General features: G+C 41.5%; 1 protein-coding gene across 2 annotated transcripts in view; it reads right to left on the reverse strand.

Moving 5' to 3' along the window:
* LOC140381517 (carbohydrate sulfotransferase 8-like) overlaps window positions 1-19904 on the reverse strand; it is a 144858-nt gene that overhangs the window by 109755 nt on the left and 15199 nt on the right. For both annotated transcript variants that reach the window (XM_072465586.1, XM_072465585.1), the window contains exon 2: window positions 4196-4389. In XM_072465586.1, coding sequence (XP_072321687.1) covers window positions 4196-4361 — 166 coding nt within the window. In that variant the 5' untranslated portion in view covers window positions 4362-4389. The remainder of the gene's footprint in view (window positions 1-4195; window positions 4390-19904) is intronic.

Raw genomic sequence — 19904 nt, forward strand, 5'->3', positions numbered from 1 at the left:
GAGCGCTCTGACCCCGTCATCTGTTACGGGATTCAAGACAATGGCACCACAGGGATTCGATACCTGCCAGGTGGACTTTTCTTTGACTGTATCGGTGCTATTTTAAAATTTTTAGGTCCAGCTTTGCAATTTTTCCTGCACCTACAATCTTGTATTTGAAAAATGCTCCTTAAACCCCAATGTTCATCCAGAAAATGTACTGTGAAGGGGCTTGTTTTTCCACAAACTTCACTTGTAACTTTTCTGTTGGAGGATCTGCCACATGGCTCCATGGATGTGGTTTACTTCACCTCTTAACATTCTACAGAATGACAAAAAAAATGTTTTCTCCACGGAAAATGTTCTAAAGTTTGGTTTTAACTTTCTATCTCATAAATATGAAAGTTTAAAAGGTAAAAAAAGGTTAAAAGAACATGTCAATGGACAAATAGCAATCACAATCTCCCCAACGAGACAGAGACATCTGTAAGAGTTGAAAAATGAAGCTCAATATACTGTATAGGATGTCGTGCTTCACTCCAGGCCAGTACTGCAGGTCTGTCACTGAACTCAGTGTGGAGCAGAGGTCGCCCACTTGCCCACTTTAATCATAAGATAACCAGTTTAAGATTTAAACATTCTCCATTCCTCCCACACAACACAATCCTTTATTGTCTGTGAGTACAGGGACCTCTAGATTCACATTGTATTCAATATTTACCCATTTAGCTACATACTGTGTCACACCAATACATTTTATGGGTAAATCCCAGCCACCATTTTCAATTGATAATTGTAAAGTTTTAAAGTAAGATACTTGTGAGTCTTGAAAAATGTTTTGTCCCGTACAGGGGAAAAAATGGTTTGGGTGGCAATTCAAAAAGTCTGAAATAGATCACATTATTATTTTTCAAAAAGGATTATAAAAGAAAATTATATATTTACCGTGCAACGAGCTGGCCCCCGCTCACGGTGTACCCCCCTTTGAAGGCCCAAAGTCACTGGGATAAGCCCAGATAATATAATACATCCATGGATAAGCCCCAGACCCTGAGGTCAGGGGTGGCGAGCAGGTGGTGAGCCCGCTACAAGGAATCTTACGCAGTGCTGCTTTAACATTCCTCTGAGTGGCTAACTATGGGCAGCACAACTAATAAATGTGTTTCTTTCATTTTTTACTGTGTAGCAATTGTTTTGCTTAAATTAACTGTACACTTCTAAATTGAAACTAAAAGTAATTTCTCCTTTGCTGACTATGCTTGTAGCATGTTTGTTAACGGCAGTTGGACAAACAAACAGACTCAATAACAACATATAAGGGGCGAAAGATAATACATTTAAGTGTGTGATCAGACTGGATCAGTGATAAATGTGAGCTTTCCCCTTGTTTTCAATATTACATTATGGTCTACTTAAATTATAATTTTTTTTCAATTTGATTATTGTTTTAGTGCTGCTCTTTTTGTAGACTTTACCGTTGCGATCGTACAATTTCCCTTATAATCTTAAATTTTTTGATCTGTATTTGTTAGTTCAAAGGCATTATGGTCAGGTACACAGGGCACAGATGAGGCGGATCAGATGGCAGAAACACAACTAGATTATGTTGCCGGGTCCCCTTGGCATAACCTGAAGCATTATGTGGATGGAACATCACATGACCTTGCACTTGCCCAGGAGGAAATCTTTTTTGTAGCTGTTTGGACCATGTCATGCTTGAGCAGAGGAGTGCTACTAGCACTGACACCTTTACATTACAATATTGCCGATATAGATAGTATAGATAGGAGACCTTGTGCTCTCTTCTGCCTTTTTGTTCCTCCTGAACCCCATATGATTTCAACACATCTGTAGCATTTAAATCTTTGAGCAGTGCATTCATGCAGTAGTATAAATCCAGTGACACTGGGAGTCTTATTTCAGGATGGGGATTGCGTGATCACACAACAGGCTTTGTAAAAGCTTTGCACACGTCACATTGGGGGGAAAATAAAACCATTTTACAGGGTGGATTTGCATTGAAATAGAGGCTGAAGGCTAAGGTCACAAGCACAGTTTAATTACATTAAGAGGCGTCTAAATTAGACTGGGCAAACAGACAGGGCTTAAGGGATTACTGGACCTCTGGCAGAGAGATCAAATTTTACCTTTGAGCAGCACACAGTAATATGCACAGCTCCTGGTAAGCAGCAGGGAGACTGAGAAATGGAGTAGTGTGAGAAATAGGCTCTTGATTCATTTTAATTCAAAACCCCAGTTCAAAAAAGTTGGGTTGTCATGCAAAATGGTAATAGAAACTGTTATCATTTGCTGTTTGATATCATATTTGACTTGACAAAGATGGATAAAAGAAGGGCAACATTTGCAGCTCCTGACACTAAGGTGGACTTTCACTGTGCAATGTGCTGTGTGCACACAATTTATCTTCACTGTTAGCACTTGAGGCATCTGTGCCTGTCTGAAAGCAGCTCCTGTTTCTCTGTCCTCTAAGAGCGACCAGAGATGATCATCCCAGTTTAACCCCAGTTGTCCACCTATTGTGGGGGCCATCTTTGTCATAGGATATGAAGTGGGCATACTGAGCCAAATAAAGAGCAGAGAAAGAAGGGGAAGCAGATATAATATATTACAAGTATTTTATTAGGTATGAGCACCAGCTTCTGACTTACTCTTTCAGGCTACAGGTGAAGAAAAAGAACAGAGGAAGCGTTCCTTTTTTATTATGCGGGGGCCGAATGAGAAACAAGACTAGGCCTGTCATGATAATTACTATAAATGATAGATTGAACAATACTTTTGGAGGGTAAATATGTAACGTGGGCACTTTTCTTTATACTATAGGGAACTTTGTGTTATTTTTATGGACTATGACAAGACCAATACAATAAGATACCAATTACTACGTAAGTGTTACATTTTGTCATTTATTTTGGCAGCATGTTTTTATCAATACTGTACACGTGTTTTTTACGGATAACCTGTTTATCGGCATCTATTTTGTATGCATGTATTTATTATTATTATAATTTTAATTTGTTTATATAAAGGATATACATTTCAAAATCATGTCCATTATGAGCATGCTTTTAGTAGCCTGTATACATTAAAAAAACAACATGACTATTGTCAATACAGACTATTTAGACTAGTGTAAGTCCCAACATCCAGCACTACGTTTTAATAAACAGATATCAAGGTATTCATTTTTTCCAATACCGCCCATCCTTTCATGAAGGACAACACACTTTTTCTCTCTTGTTTTGTTATTGCTCTTGTGTTTCTTGTTTATTGCCACGATTTAAAAGTACATTCATTTTAAGGCCTTTGTACAAACAAAAATTATAACATATATTACATAAATAATGTATGAGTCATGATGGCTCGACACACTACACAGTCAATTCACTAATTGCACATAGTGAGAGTCTCCCACCAGCAATCAATGGTTGAAGTGGCCCACACTCAGCACACATCCACATACAGGGAAGGAGAGGTACAACAACGTATTCTGGAGCTATTGAGATTATTGGGAATTACAATTTGAAACAAATGACCAAAACAACACAGTTAATAAATCAAATATACTTTGCATTAGGACAAACAAAATCACAATTAGAATGTCCAGATTTAAACATTCAAGAATAGTCCAGATGCCCCTTTCCTTAATGAGACAATGCAAGTTAACAAGGCTAACTGATAAAATGACTGCACTGCATAAATCCTCTTGTACAAGCATACGTGTAGTATTGCAAATTGCCTTTTCTAACCTGACACAGCAGTTGAAAGCATCCGACAATCAGGGAACATTACGTATTTGGAGAGGCTGCACTGGCTAAGTAGCTCTTATTTCAGTGGAGTGTCGCACTGCTATGATATTCATAATCATCCACACTGCTGTTGACACATGATTCCCACACTACTCCATAGATGGCAACTTCTCCTTCACTTGTGAAAGGTTTGGTCTAGAGAGAGCAAGACCGCTTCATCAGCATTACTTTGAGTGGTACTAGCAAACAGTCTGCTCATCCATTCTGTGTACTATGTTAGGGTCATGTTCATATAGGGTCTAAACCAATTCCACAAAATGCTAACATTACTTTAAAAAGTAATGTCCCTGTATTGATATATAATTATATAATATATACATTTTCCACAATAATTATGAGCCAATAATACAATATATCTCTGACAAATCAAACAACTAGAATATTTGTACCTGGACCTTGCTGCTGCACTGTGTCAGACAGATCTTGCTGGTGAAAGAAGACGATTAATGTTCCCACTGTTAAGAGCAGGAGGAACCAGAGAGAGGGAAGCCACCTCCGTCTCCACGTGAAAAGGGAGCCCAGCACCATTCTCCACTTCATCCACAGCATGGCCATCCACGAGAGAAAAGAGAGATCCAGGCACCTGGAGATGGAAGGAAATCAGGGAGGGATCAGGGGCGTGTCTGACAAAAAACTCCACCAAGTCTTGTAACTTTACGCACTAAATCTAGGCTATGTGAGACAAGTTAAAGGAATGAAAACAGTCAAACATATCAGATTTTTTTTTTTTTTTATAGTCAATAGGGAACACTCTTTTTTTAAAACATATTTGTTGGGCCCAAAGGCTTTATTAGGCAGTAAAGGCAGGGGGGACATGCAGTAAATTGTCGGAGTTGGGATTAGAATTCACAACACTGGGCTTGGGTTTCTTTTAATTAACTCATCATGCATATTCAATCCAAATTGCATTGCAAATAGTACCAGGAGCAAAAGTTTAAAAAAATATATTTTATTTTTTAAATGAGAGTGGAGGATCAGAAATGTCTTTCCTGCCCCCTAAAAGGCAGATGGTGCAATGCTATGCAACTCATTTATCCCTCCTCCAGGTCTGAGGTCGAGAAGTGATCAGCTACAAGTTTTAAGTAAGCAAACCTGGACCATGTTTAGTGATGCTACACGTACATGTGAGCACAGTGAGTCACCCTAAGTCTTTGGCCAGAGCCGCCGCTCCCATTACGCACATAATGCAGTATGTTGGAGAGATAACTCCGAACTGTGTGGACTGTAAGGTGCTGGTTCAGGTGTGTAGCTGTCACTGCTCTGGATTGCCGGCCAGAGCACTACTTTAAGGCCAGAATGGATATTCGGACAGGTGGAAATGATGAGGAGACAAGAGGACGCGTTCAGGAGCTTTATGAATCCTGAACTTAACTTGAATTAATTTAAAATACCTATGTATCTAATCCATCTATATTAAATACTACTGAACATTAGAATGTGATATTTTCCCAAGTGTCAACAAAAAACGTTTATTTTGTGTTTGCGGACCAACAACTTCTACTTGATTGTACTGTGTGTTGTTCTCTATTCACATGCTCTTATTACCGTATTTTCCGGACTATAAATTGCACCGAAGTATAAGTCGCACCAGCCAAAAGAATGCACAATAGAGAAGAAAAAACATACATAAGTCGCTCCGGATATAAGTCGCATTTTTGGGGGAAATTTATTTGATGAATCCAAGACCAAGAACAGACTGAAATTGAATTGAAATCAATTGAAATGCAATTTAAAAGAATAAAATGGAGAACATGGTGAATAGGTTTACGTATGCTAACGTAACACATTCAGCTACGAACTGTGGTGTCTGGTATGTTAACGTGACATATTAACAGTTATTCAGATAACTCTAGCATAAAGAACATGCTAACAAGTTTACCAAAGCATCAGTTTTACCCCAAACCACTTAATCCATTGAATTCCTCTTCCTCTGTGTCACTTCTAAACAACTCCACAAACTCCAGAGGTAGAGGAAGTGCCCAATCTTCTTCTGCGTCGCTTAGAGCCTAGAGCGCTCTTTTGTGGTTGCCAGTGATAAAATAACAAATAATATCATATAGAAGTCGCTCTGGAGTATAAGTTGCACCCCGGCCAAAACTATGAAAAAAGGTGCGAATTGTAGTCCGGAAAAGACGGTAAACAACTGAAACCATATATTTTGTATCTAGAAATCCAAACAAATCTGTAAAATCAATCAATACAACCAACTTAGGTTGCTATGCGCTAGCACTTCTGTGTTCAGTTTTTAGGGGCAACCTTCGCTAATACAGTACATAGACAGTTTTATGTAAGTTTTATGCCATTTGTGTAAGAGAGTGTGTTTTATTCAGTGCTATGTCACTACACTCACACCAAAAGTCTCCAGAGGTTCCCCAGACACTGAGAAGCAGGACAGTATTCAACAGACAGCAGTTCTGCCAAGTGCCACACAGGATTATGATGATTATAGTAAATTATTGCATGTAAAAGGTGAGTAGAAGATGATATAGTTGTTTTATAGATGTTTAAAGAACAAAATCCTGCAGTGTTAAGTAAAATCTTCCAAACAACGGAAGTAATACTTCTGCATATTTGAGTTTTTCATAAATTGTTCCCATTTGTGCCACAGGGCAAAGCAAGAATGTTGTGATTTTGACTCCTGGACTGGGCCTTTCTGAATGGAGTTTGCATGTTTCTCCCTGTGTCCCCGTGTTTCCTCCAGACGCACTGGTTTCCCCCCATCAACCCAAAACATGCACAATAGATGTTGCATCATAAGGTGGATCTGACCAAGCTGAGCTCAAGGTCCCAGAGCGCAAAGAACAGCTGTTCACAGCTCCTGACAGGTTACCCAGCAACACTGGTTAAAGAATGGGTCAAATGTAGAAAATGTATTTCCCTTACAAGGGAGTAATAAAGTTAACCTTGAAAATGTCACTGACAAAGTCTATGCACGTTTTAGAACATTTCTGAATAGAGCTGGGTTTCGATTCAAATTTCAAGAATCGATTCGATTCCGATTTTTACGTTTCAAAATCGTTTTTTTCCGATTTTCTCAGATTCGATCCGATTTCGATCTGATTTCCGTTTCGATCCGATTTCGATTCGATCCGGGGGTTAATGTTATTAAAAATGAAAAATGTATTTGAACCGTTTCCTTCACTTCATGACTGTGTAGAGAAGCAACATATTAAAACTAGTATTATATCAATATTAAACAGCAAATCTTACAAGTATTGGTAGTTACTGATGGCTGGAAGACTGATGAAAAGGTTAAGGGTCAATCTACCTTCAAGAAAGATAATCCAGGAGTCCTGAATTATCTTTTTTGAAGGTAGATTGAAGTTCACTGAGGGAAATGTAGAAAACAATTTTAATAAAAAAAATCAATCTTTGGACGTACGAATCGATAATCAGTCATTAATATGCGACTCAATTAAAAATCGGAAAATCGATTTTTTTCAACCCAGCTCTATTTCTGATTATCAAAATATGTAACAATTTTCATCCAAAACTTCAAAAGACTATTCTATTATTGATATATTGAGATATTTAATGTGTATGGTCTTATGTATATGGCCAATTGTACTTGAGATATACAAAATGAGATGTGTGCTCAGGCAGTACTAAACAGCCCTTCTCCCAGAGGCATCCACAGCTGTGGCAAGAATAGATGCCATGAAGCATAAATGATGTGCATCAATGACTATATTGTCACTGGATCTGTGTACTTAAATACTGTAAATGCACAATTACTGCACAATTAGTAGTTAGCTTAAGTATATATAAATACTATGAAAATGGGAAAAGCAAATATTAGTCGATTAATATGTCCATGGTAAAGAGATGCAGTAAGTTTATTTATCTTCAATACGGCCACAGAAGACACACAATGAATAATAGATCATATAAGACCTGTAAACTGCATTATTACAGAAGTATTGTAAACATGACTGAGGATTTCATTTGATTTTTCCCTCAAATCAAAAGTTCTCTTACTTTTTCCACAACTACTTTGAGTGTTGTGTGGGTAATAATAATATTTAAAAAGTAATCGATAGAAATGAAGTAGAAGAAAATGTTTGTGCGTACTATGCAGTCTGTGTGAAGTTGTGTTTACATTGTGTGAGCTGCCATTAAAAGTACACTACGTATCTTGAAGATATATAGTGTACTTTGTATCTTCAAAGTACACTCTGTGTACTTTAAAGATACAAAGTACATAGTGTACTTTGTACACTATGTACTTTTACTGTTTTTGAAAAACAAGATGTTTTAATCCTTCTTGATCTGCTGCTCTAGTCTGAGAGCTCCTTTTCTGAGCTGCGTAAGCCCTGCCCACCGGGTAACCTCCTGATAATAGCTCATCCTGTTTATTGATTTGTTTCCACTGTTTTGAATTCCCCTGAAATCTTTGTTACTCCAACAGGCCTGTAATTTGACATATAAATCCTATTGTTAGTTGGTCGTAGCTCATGCGTCATAAGGCGCTGGTACAGCTGGCAGCCCGGTGTAAACGCTCTCTCTTCTTTCTCACAGTTATTGTGCTTTATCTCCTATATTTTGTAAATATAATTAGTATATTTTTTCTATTTTACTGTACGATAGGGACACGCGCTGGAATAGTTTTTTAATTCAACTGTTTTTGACTTTTTTCGGCTGGATTTGAGCGTTTTTCGTTGCGTTCGTTGTGTTGTTGTGACGTGAGCTAGCTCCGAGCGAGCCCACCAGCCCCCCCCCCCCCCCCCCCCCCCCGCGCCCTCCGGCCGCGCTAAAGTACGGCGTGTCGTCGGTACACGTTTATATACACGTTTATATGAAAGAGGAACTTCACGAACGATCGGGACACGCACTGGAATCGCTTTAAATTAACTTGTTTTGACTTTTTTCGGCTGGATTGAGTGTTTTCGTCGTGTCTTTGCGATGTGTCTTGGCTCTGAGCCCCCCGGCTCCGGCCCCGCCCCCCGGCCGGCGCCGTACCGTGTTTACACAAAGGAGGAACTCATGAAACTGCGGAGAACAGTCGTCTTACCCGGAGATCGTCACGTTATCCCGGCGGATATCCTAAGGAAAACGCAACGAGGCAGACGGGCTGGACGTAAACTCTGAGAGAAGAGAGGAGAAAACAGGAAGTCGGTTCCCGCCATAGTCATGGGTAACGTGAGGTCCCTTCAAAATAAAATGACGGAAATAGCGAGCCTCATGCGGTCCCAGAGGATTTATAGGGACAGCAGCGTCTTGATTTTCACAGAGACCTGGTTACCAGCAGAAATGCCAGACTCTATTGTAGGTTTGGACAATTTTCATCTGCTGCGGGCGGACAGAACGAGAGAATGTTTGAAGAAAAGAGGAGGCGGTCTGGCGGTGTATGTGAACACGAGCTGGTCCAAACCCGAACACTGCACAGTGAGGGAGCAGCTATGTAACAAGGATATTGAACTATTGGCTATTGGCATGAGGCCATACTATCTGCCCCGGGAGTTCTCACATGTGATTTTGATCGCAGTCTATGTGGCCCCGTCTGCCAATGCTGAAAATGCTTGTGAAGCACTGCTCTCCTGCACTTGTAGGCTGCAAACACAGCATCCACAGGCTCTCTTCCTCATCTCTGGTGACTTTAACCACGCTTCTCCCTCTTCTGTTCTACCAACATACACCCAGTATGTTACCTGCCCCACCAGAGAGAATAGAACATTGGACTTGTTTTTTGCCAACACCAAGGAGGCTTATTCCTCTTCCCCCCTCCCTCTCCTGGGAAGCTCGGACCACAACCTTGTACATCTGAGGCCTTTGTATGAACCCATCGTGCGCAGGCAGCCTGTGGTGTCCCGTGAGGTGAGGATGTGGTCTGCTGAGAGCGAGGAGGCTCTGAGGGACTGCTTCAGCACCACTGTCTGGACTGAGCTTTATGACCCACATGGGGAGGACATCAACACCATCACAGAGTGCATCACGGACTACATCAACTTCTGTTTTGAGAACATTGTTCCCGCCCGGACGGTGCGGTGTTTTCCAAACAACAAGCCATGGATTAACCGTGAACTGAAGGCTCTGCTGAAGGAGAAGAAGAGAGCCTTCAGGTCAGGGAACAAGGAGGAGCTGAGGACTGTGCAGAAGGAGCTGAGGAGGAAGATCAGGCAGGCTGAGGCCGGCTACAAGAGGAGGATGGAGGAGCAGCTGCAGCAAAAGAACATTCAGGGAGTGTGGAGGAGCCTGAAAACCATCTCGGGCTTCAAAATCCCCCCTGCCCAGACAGAGGGGGATCTACAGTGGGTGAATGATTTAAATGCTCACTTCTTGAGGTTTGATCGGTCACCCGCCCCTCCCCCTGCACAGCTGCATGCTCCCTCTTCCACAGCTGGACAATGCCCTGCATCTGTTCCTCTTCGCTTATCTGCCCCGGACCATCGGCTCCCCACTTCGCCTGGACTCACCCATCCCCCCAGCACACAGTCCCCCTGCCAACCACTGACTGTCACAGCAGCACAGGTGAGGAGTGAGCTGAAGAGGATTAAAGTGAGGAAGGCAGCAGGACCTGATGGCATCAGCCCCAGGCTCCTTAAGTCCTGCACAGATGAACTGTGTGGAGTTATGGAGCATGTCTTCAACATGAGCCTGAAGCTGAGGGTGGTACCACAGGTCTGGAAGACCTCCTGTCTGGTACCTGTGCCTAAGACACCGCGCCCCAAAGACCTCAACAGCTTCAGGCCAGTGGCTCTCACGTCCCACCTGATGAAGACACTGGAGCGGCTAGTCCTGGACCATCTCCGCTCCACCGTGAGCTCAGCCATGGACCCGCTGCAGTTTGCATATCGGTCTGGCATCGGAGTGGAGGACGCCGTCATCTCCCTGCTGCACCGCTCTCTCTCTCACCTGGAAAAGCCTGGCAGCTCTGTGAGGATTCTGTTCTTCGATCTTTCCAGCGCCTTCAACACCATCCAGCCGCTGCTCCTGAGGGACAAGCTGGAGACGGCTGGTGTGGAGTATGACCTGGCAGAGTGGATCCTGGACTACCTCACAGACCGACCCCAGTTTGTGAGAGCCCGGAACTGTGTGTCTGACACTCGGACCTGCAGTGTGGGGGCGCCCCAGGGCACTGTCCTCGCGCCCTTTCTCTTCACCCTTTACACTGCAGACTTCAGACATGACACGGACAGCTGTGTCCTGCAGAAGTTCTCTGACGACTCTGCCATCATCGGACTCATCACGGACGACGATGACGCGGAGTACAGAGGACTGGCGCAGGACTTTGTGGACTGGTGTCAGCGGAACCACCTCCTCATCAACGCGGGGAAGACCAAGGAGATGGTGGTGGATTTCCGCAGACGCCACCCCACTGCCCCCTCACCAGTGAACATCCAGGGACGGGACATTGAGAGAGTGGACTCATACAAGTACCTGGGTGTTCATCTGAACCACAAACTGGACTGGACTCATAACACAGACGCACTGTACAGGAAGAGCCAGAGTCGGCTCTACGTCCTGAGGAGACTCAGGTCTTTTGGAGTGACAGGGCCACTCCTGAAGACCTTCTACGACTCTGTGATGGCATCAGCCCTCCTGTACGGTGTGGCCTGCTGGAGCAGCAGCATCACAGAGAGGGAGAGGAGGAAGCTGGACAGAGTCATCAAGAAGTCCAGCTCCGTCCTGGGCTGTGCTCTGGACTCGGTGCAGGAGGTGGGGGACAGGAGGGTCCTGGCTAGATTCACATCTATGCTGGACCATGAGTGTCACCCCCTGCAGGACACTCTCTCCGCTCTGGAGAGCAGCTTCAGTGAGAGACTGATCCACCCTCGATGTGCGAAGGAAAGGTTCCGTAGGTCTTTCCTTCCTGCTGCTGTCAGACTTTATAACAAAAACTGTTAGTACTGAACACTCGCAATACTGACCTAACCTAATACTGATGTGCAATTCTGTCATATGTGCAATTGCTGTTGGAATTCATGTGCAATTCATGTGCAACCTATGTGCTGTCGTGACACATATTCATGTGCAATTGCTGTCGTGATCACATGCAATGGTATTTATGTATTTATTTATTTATTTGTCTATGGGAGTTTTTATTTATTTATAGGAGATCTTCTACTGAAAGTGTTTTTCAGACTTCCTATAAGTGATCTGTTCTTCTGTATCTACCTCTGTATCTACCTGCGTTGCACCAATGAAATTTCCCCATGTGGGACAATAAAGGAATATCTTATCTTATCTTATCTTATCTTAGCTCCCTAATCCAGTTTTAAAGCATTGTCTGGTTCAAAATAAACAGTAATTTCATGCTGTCTAGAAATCATTTGTAGTTTTTCAGAAGGACAAGATGCTTACTCAAAAATGGAGCCATTCTATATGTTCAATCCACAAGTTCCTTAATTACCGTAAAAAGATGTGATAAAATGTGAATATATGATTATATTTCTGATGTATTTTATCTGCATAATAGTGATATTTTATCTGCATCATTAGTCTAAGAGAAGAACGGGTGTGTGACAAACTGCACTTGTTTGTGAAGGTATAAAGATGGGCCAAAGGATGTTGCCCCAGAGGGGGGGGGAGTTGCACCCCCCTTGCAGGCTTTATCTCTACGGAAAAATACCAAGTGCCTTGATGTGAGGCTGACCAATGAGAAATGTGACCCGCCTATTCCAGAATATCTAATAAAACCAACCAGCATGGGAAAAAACAGTGTGAGACGCGGGGGTGAGACGCAGGAGGGTCAGCCAGGCTCCTTACAACGGCCTGGCTGACAAAGTCCCCGCGTTTTCTCCCATGCATGCCACACAAATGTCTGATGTTTCTGTGTCGTTTCATATTCTAGGTTGAATTGTGTTCTCGATGTGTTACGGAATAGCATCGGCGTATGTCTGATTCCATGACATTTTCTGGTCCTTCGAGCCGGATGACCAGCTGCCCTTCGCGGAGATTGACCGGTGAATCGGTGAAGTCTGTGCACAGCTAAAAGAAGTCCAATTTTCCCGTGGCCGCCCATCGCACCTCATTCTCCGCGAGGAGAGCGCGTCGTTTCGAAGCAGCAGGAGAACACAGACGACAAAGAGGTCAGAAAAAATTTGTGTGTGAAAAAGAGTTAGCCATAAAACGTTTTATGCATTAGTTTGATATTTACTGGAAAAAATATTGTAGGCTTATGGACGAGATAAGTTTCTCACATAAAGCAAGGCAGTTAGGTATTACTGAGGAAATACCCAGTTTCATATTACTGAGGAAATACGCAGTTTAGGTATTACTGAGGAAATACCCAGTTTAATATTACTGAGGAAATATGTGTGAATGTAAGCGCTGTGCACGAGCAAAGTAAGTAAGAGAGAAGTGTGAATGTGTGAATGAGGATTAATAGTGATTAACTAACGAGTGTGAGAATCACAATTAATCATACAAGGATCACAAGGCGTTATTCTGAGAGATCTAAAATTTGCAGTCACGGGTGAATCTTAAACACCACGTTTATGTCCGGAGGAATCTAATAAGGAATTTTCTCTAGAAGCTTGACATTGACCGTGACTGTAAAGCAAGTAGCATTTCTCTCAGACGACCGAGACCACATAATGCCAAAATTATCACCCCAAACTGTAAAAAGCCAAAGGAAAAGTCATAAGAGGATTTTGGAGGGAGACTTCCAGTATGCTCAGATGACATGGCAGAGAGGGGGAGATAAGGGGGGTCAACAAGGCAGGAGAGGGGAAAGCAGTTCAGAGGACGCTCTGAACTGATGAAATAAGTAAAACTAAACTCAGCTGGTTTTAAATTTTAGTATTTCAACAAATTTAGGGTTTTGTTTGATTGACAACAATCAATTATAAAGATTTTATTAAACTTGATAAGAGATGAAGATGAATTCAGATTTTTAAAGATGGCCAATTTTTTGGGGAATGTGATCACAGACAGGACATTTCCTGTCCCCGACATAGAAGACAAAAGTTGTGTTTTTACGGTATCGTGTTTTTTGTGTGCACCAAACAAAGCCACGTTTTGTTTTGTTTTATTTTTGGACTTGACAAAATTATCTTTTGGACTTATTATGTAACCATAATGCATGACTAGATGAAAGTACAGGACGAAAAGACAGAAGTATTTTTAAATTTAGGATCAAATGCAGGCACAGAGCTGGGAGTGATAATATGGTTAAATGAGTGACTACTGAAGTTTTTGGACATAGAATGAGTAGTAAGTAAAGTGATAGTAAAAGTTATATCAGTAACTTATTTATTTGTATTATCATGAGGAAACCTTGTACTGCATGTAGACGTAAGCGAGGGAATAAGTTAAATAGTGACGTCCGATGTCCTCCTTGGAAAGACATGAATGGGTCATTAACTAAAGACAACAGGACACCAAGTCATAAAAGATAGCCAGAGATAACAGGGGCTATTGACTGGCAAATAATCTGGAGAGGACTCAGGATGGAGCAGATGTCGTTATCTTTACTTATCACAGTGACAATTAAGAGCAACACCACCTCAGGGGGAGGGTTGACGTGATGGGTAATAAGGAGAAGAGTTAACATTAACAGCGAAAGAATTTGACATTCTAAAGGGATTACGTGAAGGATTGTGGAGATTCAATCAAGAATTGAATATATTTAAATAAGACAATATCATCTAAATTTAGACGTTATAGAAGTTATGAAAACCAGTGATAACAGGAACTTAACATTACAGGACTCAGGACGGAGTCAGGACGGACCCGGGGGGAGGAGTGTAATGCAGTAGAATAAATTTTACGAGACCCGCAGATTACCTGAAGATAGTGAAAACTATAACCAAGGGGAAGGTTTAGGATCATTTTGATTTTTAATACACATATAGACTTGCTAGAACAAACTAATACACAATGTTTGTAAAGCACCACATGAGCAGGTGTGAGAGATTGAGTTTGGAACTCACCTGAAGCACATATAAAAGATTAGCACATATTACATTAGATGGGTGACTTTATTCAGGCCACACAAACAGAGGAGATGTGAAATTTGATGTTAATTATGTGAAGAATTCTAAGTTGTGAACTGACCCTTATGGCCAGCTCAAACGGGGAATTATTTAAATAATTAGTATTGTTTGATGTATTTGTATTGCACACACACATACATACACACATACATACGCGCACACACGTGGACATTTGGAGTTACACGTGGACACCAGACATTTAGAGGTTGAGACATTTAGAGTTTGAAACATTTGGAGTTTGAAACAAATGGTGGTAAAACAGATTTACAAGTTACAGATCGCAGAGGCAGTGTCGGATTACAGACACACAGGGTGGGGGCCCAGCGCCGTGGAAGGGGGGCTCAGCCAGGGATGTGACCGCTGAACTGTGAAAGGTCAAGAGGTGACATTGCGGAGTGGAGTGACAGACGCAATTCCATCTCTTCCTTGATTACATCGTTGTAAACTATCTGGATTATTTAATTTTGTTTAAATGTAGTAGTTTGACAAATGGGCAAGGCCATTTATCAAAAGGGGGGATGTATGTGTAAACAAATGTTCCGAATGAATAATTACTAAAAAAAAAAATTGTAAACAAGAAAACTGTTTGAAATACACTGAACTGTCGAAAAGACTTTGTTTATCACCACAGCAGAACGTGTTGGAGATGTGGTGTTTACAGAGACGGAGCCAAGTGGACGGAGCAAAGTGGACGGAGCCACACCGTGTCGTCCTCACCAGAGGAGGGACAGGATCATGGGTGCAGCAGACAACACAGCACCAGATCCATAACATCGCAGACGCAGGACTTCGTTTGTATGAGTTTTGTCCAGAGTCTACAGTAGAGTACGATACTCTGCTACGATGAACGAGAGCCAGAGGCTACGGTGCGCAGAGTACCATACTCTGCGAAAAAGAATCAACGAGTTATCATCATCACAGTGATGACGATAATATGGGTGCTGAACACCTGTATTATGCATCGGACAATCGGGACAATCGGGACAATCGGGACAATCGGGACAATCGGGACAATCGATCAACATACACAACTGTGTTTACCGGGAAATGAAACATACACAGACCTGGAATAGAGGGAAGAAAATAAGTGATCAACTTGAAAGGTTATGAAATGCATGATGTGTAATAATGTACAATGTATAATTGACATGACAGTAGCTGATGAAACACAATGGCATATTATACAGCCACAGTTGTTTGCACTAACTAAGAGAGTTCTTTTTTATCTGCTACAACATAACTACATGTAATGTTAATGAGATTATGAATTGAGATGGGAAATGTACCAGTTCATATGTGTCATAGGTGTGACCGAAGCGAGCAGCGGAGGAAGGTCTCTTAAGAAACCAAGAGAGGACGTATGGTGGTGTGGGGACACTTGTGGGACGTTGTGCCTATGTATCCCTTTTGTGGCCAGCCATGGTCATAACAAAGATCAGCATCACCCAGAACCATACCGCAGGGTCAAGGTCGAGAGGTTAGTGGACAGTCTGGTCCCAGTAGCACCTGATACTACGTATTTGATTCTATTGGGGTGTCCAGAGAGGTCCCTGACGAGTCAAAGTGACTGACCAGAGAGCAGTGGGTTTAAGGGCTTTCCGCTTGTACTTCTATATTTCCCATCACACCGCACAAATTATAGACAAGATAAATGGTCTGTTTGTCAAATTACAGAGATTAACCAATCTGACTCAAAATTTAGGACAGTAATGCTGTAGACATGTTGTGGGCCGAGAGAAAAGAAGTGTGTTCAATGTTTGAGAAATGTGCATATTTTTTTAAGTGTAAAAGTGTAATTTTAACACCAATATGAAAGACATGTTGAAAACTGAAAAGAGTAATGTGTTTGGCATATGAGACAGTGACTAATGCTTTGATAAACAGGAGGTAAATGTGATAAAATGTGAATATATGATTATATTTCTGATGTATTTTATCTGCATAATAGTGATATTTTATCTGCATCATTAGTCTAAGAGAAGAACGGGTGTGTGACAAACTGCATTTGTTTGTGAAGGTATCATAAAGATGGGCCAAAGAATGTTGCCCCGGGGGGGGGGAGTTGCACCCCCCTTGCAGGCTTTATCTCTACGGAAAAATACCAAGTGCCTTGATGTGAGGCTGACCAATGAGAAATGTGACCCGCCTATTCCAGAATATCTAATAAAACCAACCAGCATGGGAAAAAACGGTGTGAGACGCGGGGGTGAGACGCAGGAGGGTCAGCCAGGCTCCTTACAACGGCCTGGCTGACAAAGTCCCCGCGTTTTCTCCCATGCATGCCACACAAATGTCTGATGTTTCTGTGTCGTTTCATATTCTAGGTTGAATTGTGTTCTCGATGTGTTACGGAATAGCATCGGCGTATGTCTGATTCCATGACAAAAGAGTAAAATAGTCCTAAAATAAAATGGCTTTTAGCCAATATTCAACTGTGCTTAACTGTTGTATGATGCTCTCAAAACCAAAGTAATTGTTACTTCACATGCCTGAAGTACGTGGATGCAGAAGTTTGAGCGTGTGGATGAGACACAGCATGATGTGTGAGACGAGGGACAGAGACACATGGTGCAGTGTGTGTGACATGAGGAGGACCACCGGGCCCTAGAAGCTTGCTTAGGACAAACTTTAGATAAACTCCTATGAATATGCCTGCTCACGGTTTCGGAATAACAAACTTATGAAAATAATAGTATGCTATTATTTTATATATTTCTTGCAAATATAGCGTAAAGGGGTCTTTATGCAGTACGCACTAAACACAAACCTCCTCAAACTGGTTCGTTCTATTCTTTCTGAGCGTAGATCACCTTCTGCCTCATATCCAGAAACTGTGCACAAGGAGTTTTCGGACACAACCCCCAATCCCATGTCAAGTTGTCTTTTGATCAATTAAATGCACGACTAAATGCAGAACGTCACATACGTCACGTTGGGACCCCATTTTATATGTATACAGTTTATAAATGAAACCTCTGACTTGTACCTTGGCCTGGTGTCGTTTGACTGTCTCCATGCAGATAGATACATTTAATGCGGTACTGTGGAATATTTTTGACAAAGTAATAACATTTTCATGGAGACATGCAGGTGACGGACCCTTGAAAAGAAAAGTTACATAATGCATGTTTAAGGAAAATTACGTGATCTCTGAAAAAATATAATTTGGACACGGGCCAAATTTCGGCGCTCTGGCTGGGTCGCTGGCCGAACATAACGTAAAAAATAAAACAAAAAGAAATAATAAATAAATGGGTTTAGATAGCCTAGTAAAGGTTACATGTTGGTTGCTGCTGCACAACTCAATATGAGCTCAGTATTAATTTTTTTTAATATGGACATAGCATTGGACGAACCAGATGCAATGTTTTAAGTGTTATAGCAGAATATGCTAATTTTCAACACCTGTCCATAGGGCCAATTTAGAGTTGCCAATCAACACATGCATGTCTTTGGACGGTGGGAGGAAGCCGGAGCACCCAGAGAGAACCCACGGTAACACGGGGAGGACATGCAGACTCCACCCAGAGAGATCATATGATGTTGGTCTGGTCCGAGAACCCATGATCTCCTTCTTGGAGGCAAGAGCGCTAACCGCCTTTGCCACCGTGCACCCCACACTATTTTTATAATTTAAGCTTAGAGACAAATTATTCATGTAGTGACTCATATGAGTGCATTGTGTTTGTGTTCACAGTCACATTAGTGTGGACACAGTCATGTTCATACTTTATTACACTCTGACCTGTGTTTTTACCTGTGGCTCCTGATCTGTCCAGGTTTGCACTGGTTTGGATGTTTTCCTCACAGAGCATCATCACAGAAGATTGTTTTCTTGTTGTTAGCTCCACATTAGCGGCACTTTTAGCTCAGCTCTAACGTCCACAAAACCGTCTCCTTTCTTTCTTCCATGTGTTTCCCAAAACATGTCTATTTCCTCGCTCAGACCTGTGCTCAAATCTGTTGTTTTAATCATGCATGTGTTGTGACAGTGACCAGCTGATCCGGCTAATCACTGGGAAAAAAATATTATAACCATTGTCTAGCCTTTCCAATCAACCATATAATAAATAGCACTTTGAGGAGTGTATTTTCTTCACTGCTTAAAATCTTGTGACTGAAATTTATAAATTGTGATTTGTTGGTGGTGAACAACACACTTTCAAAAAGAGTCCCTTCTGCATTTTATGCAGTTCGGCTTCAGAAATAATCATTCTACTGAGACAGCATGCAGCATCTTCCTGAATCAATTCAATCAAGTCTAGATACGGGAAAGATTGTTGGAGTAGCTAAAGATTTTTTAAACCCGTGCAAGTCCTTCGATACAGTGAATCATATGGTGTTATTATTCAAGTTGACATAATAGAAATATCCATGGACTCCCTTAGTAGGGTAAAATCTTACCATGTGAGTACCTCAAGGCTCTGTCCTTAGACAATTTGAGTTCAGTTTAGAAATCAATGACCTGACCTGAGGATGTAGTAGAGTTCAGATACCATGGCACAATTTTAGATTCAACTATAACTTAAAAGAGGTTTGTTAAACACGAAAACATAATTCAACTAACTTACTGACATACAAACTCATAAACATGAATGCAACTTTTGGTATTTCATGTTGCTCACAAGCAAATATGACAACAATAAACCAGCCTGTTTAAAATAAACAGGATTCCTTTGTAGTCCAGGACTGACACATAAGGCATAGATACTCAATTTATTTGTGGTTGTTTCCCTTTTGTCCTGTTTTTTGGCTCCTTTACTTTGTAAACTTTACATTGTTTACAATGTGTCTCTGTTTATCAAGTATTTTGTGGTTATCAAAGGCAGTGGCCAAATGGAAAATAACATTCACAACGAGATAATTTACAATGGCTGAAGCCATTGCGAGTGTCTGCAATCTTGCAAAAAGTGTGTAAGTACTAATTTGTTGAAGTGTGAAGTTGTGTAAAGTAGTTTAATTGTGTAAAGAAGTCACATTCAGTATACAATTATATCATTAGAGTATATATATCGCATCGATGTATATAAAATACAAGATAATCTTACCTGTTGTTGACAGAGATCCCAAACTACCTACTCATCAACGGGCTTATTCATGTACTCACGACTCATGCATTCCCGTGTTTTAGGAGACTAATATAAAGTCTGGATTTTGTCAC

Source organism: Eucyclogobius newberryi, unplaced genomic scaffold (genome assembly GCF_026437365.1).
Source record: "Eucyclogobius newberryi isolate DKJ021-1_F unplaced genomic scaffold, fEucNew1.0.hap1 SCAF_5, whole genome shotgun sequence".
Lineage (NCBI taxonomy): Eukaryota > Metazoa > Chordata > Actinopteri > Gobiiformes > Gobiidae > Eucyclogobius > Eucyclogobius newberryi.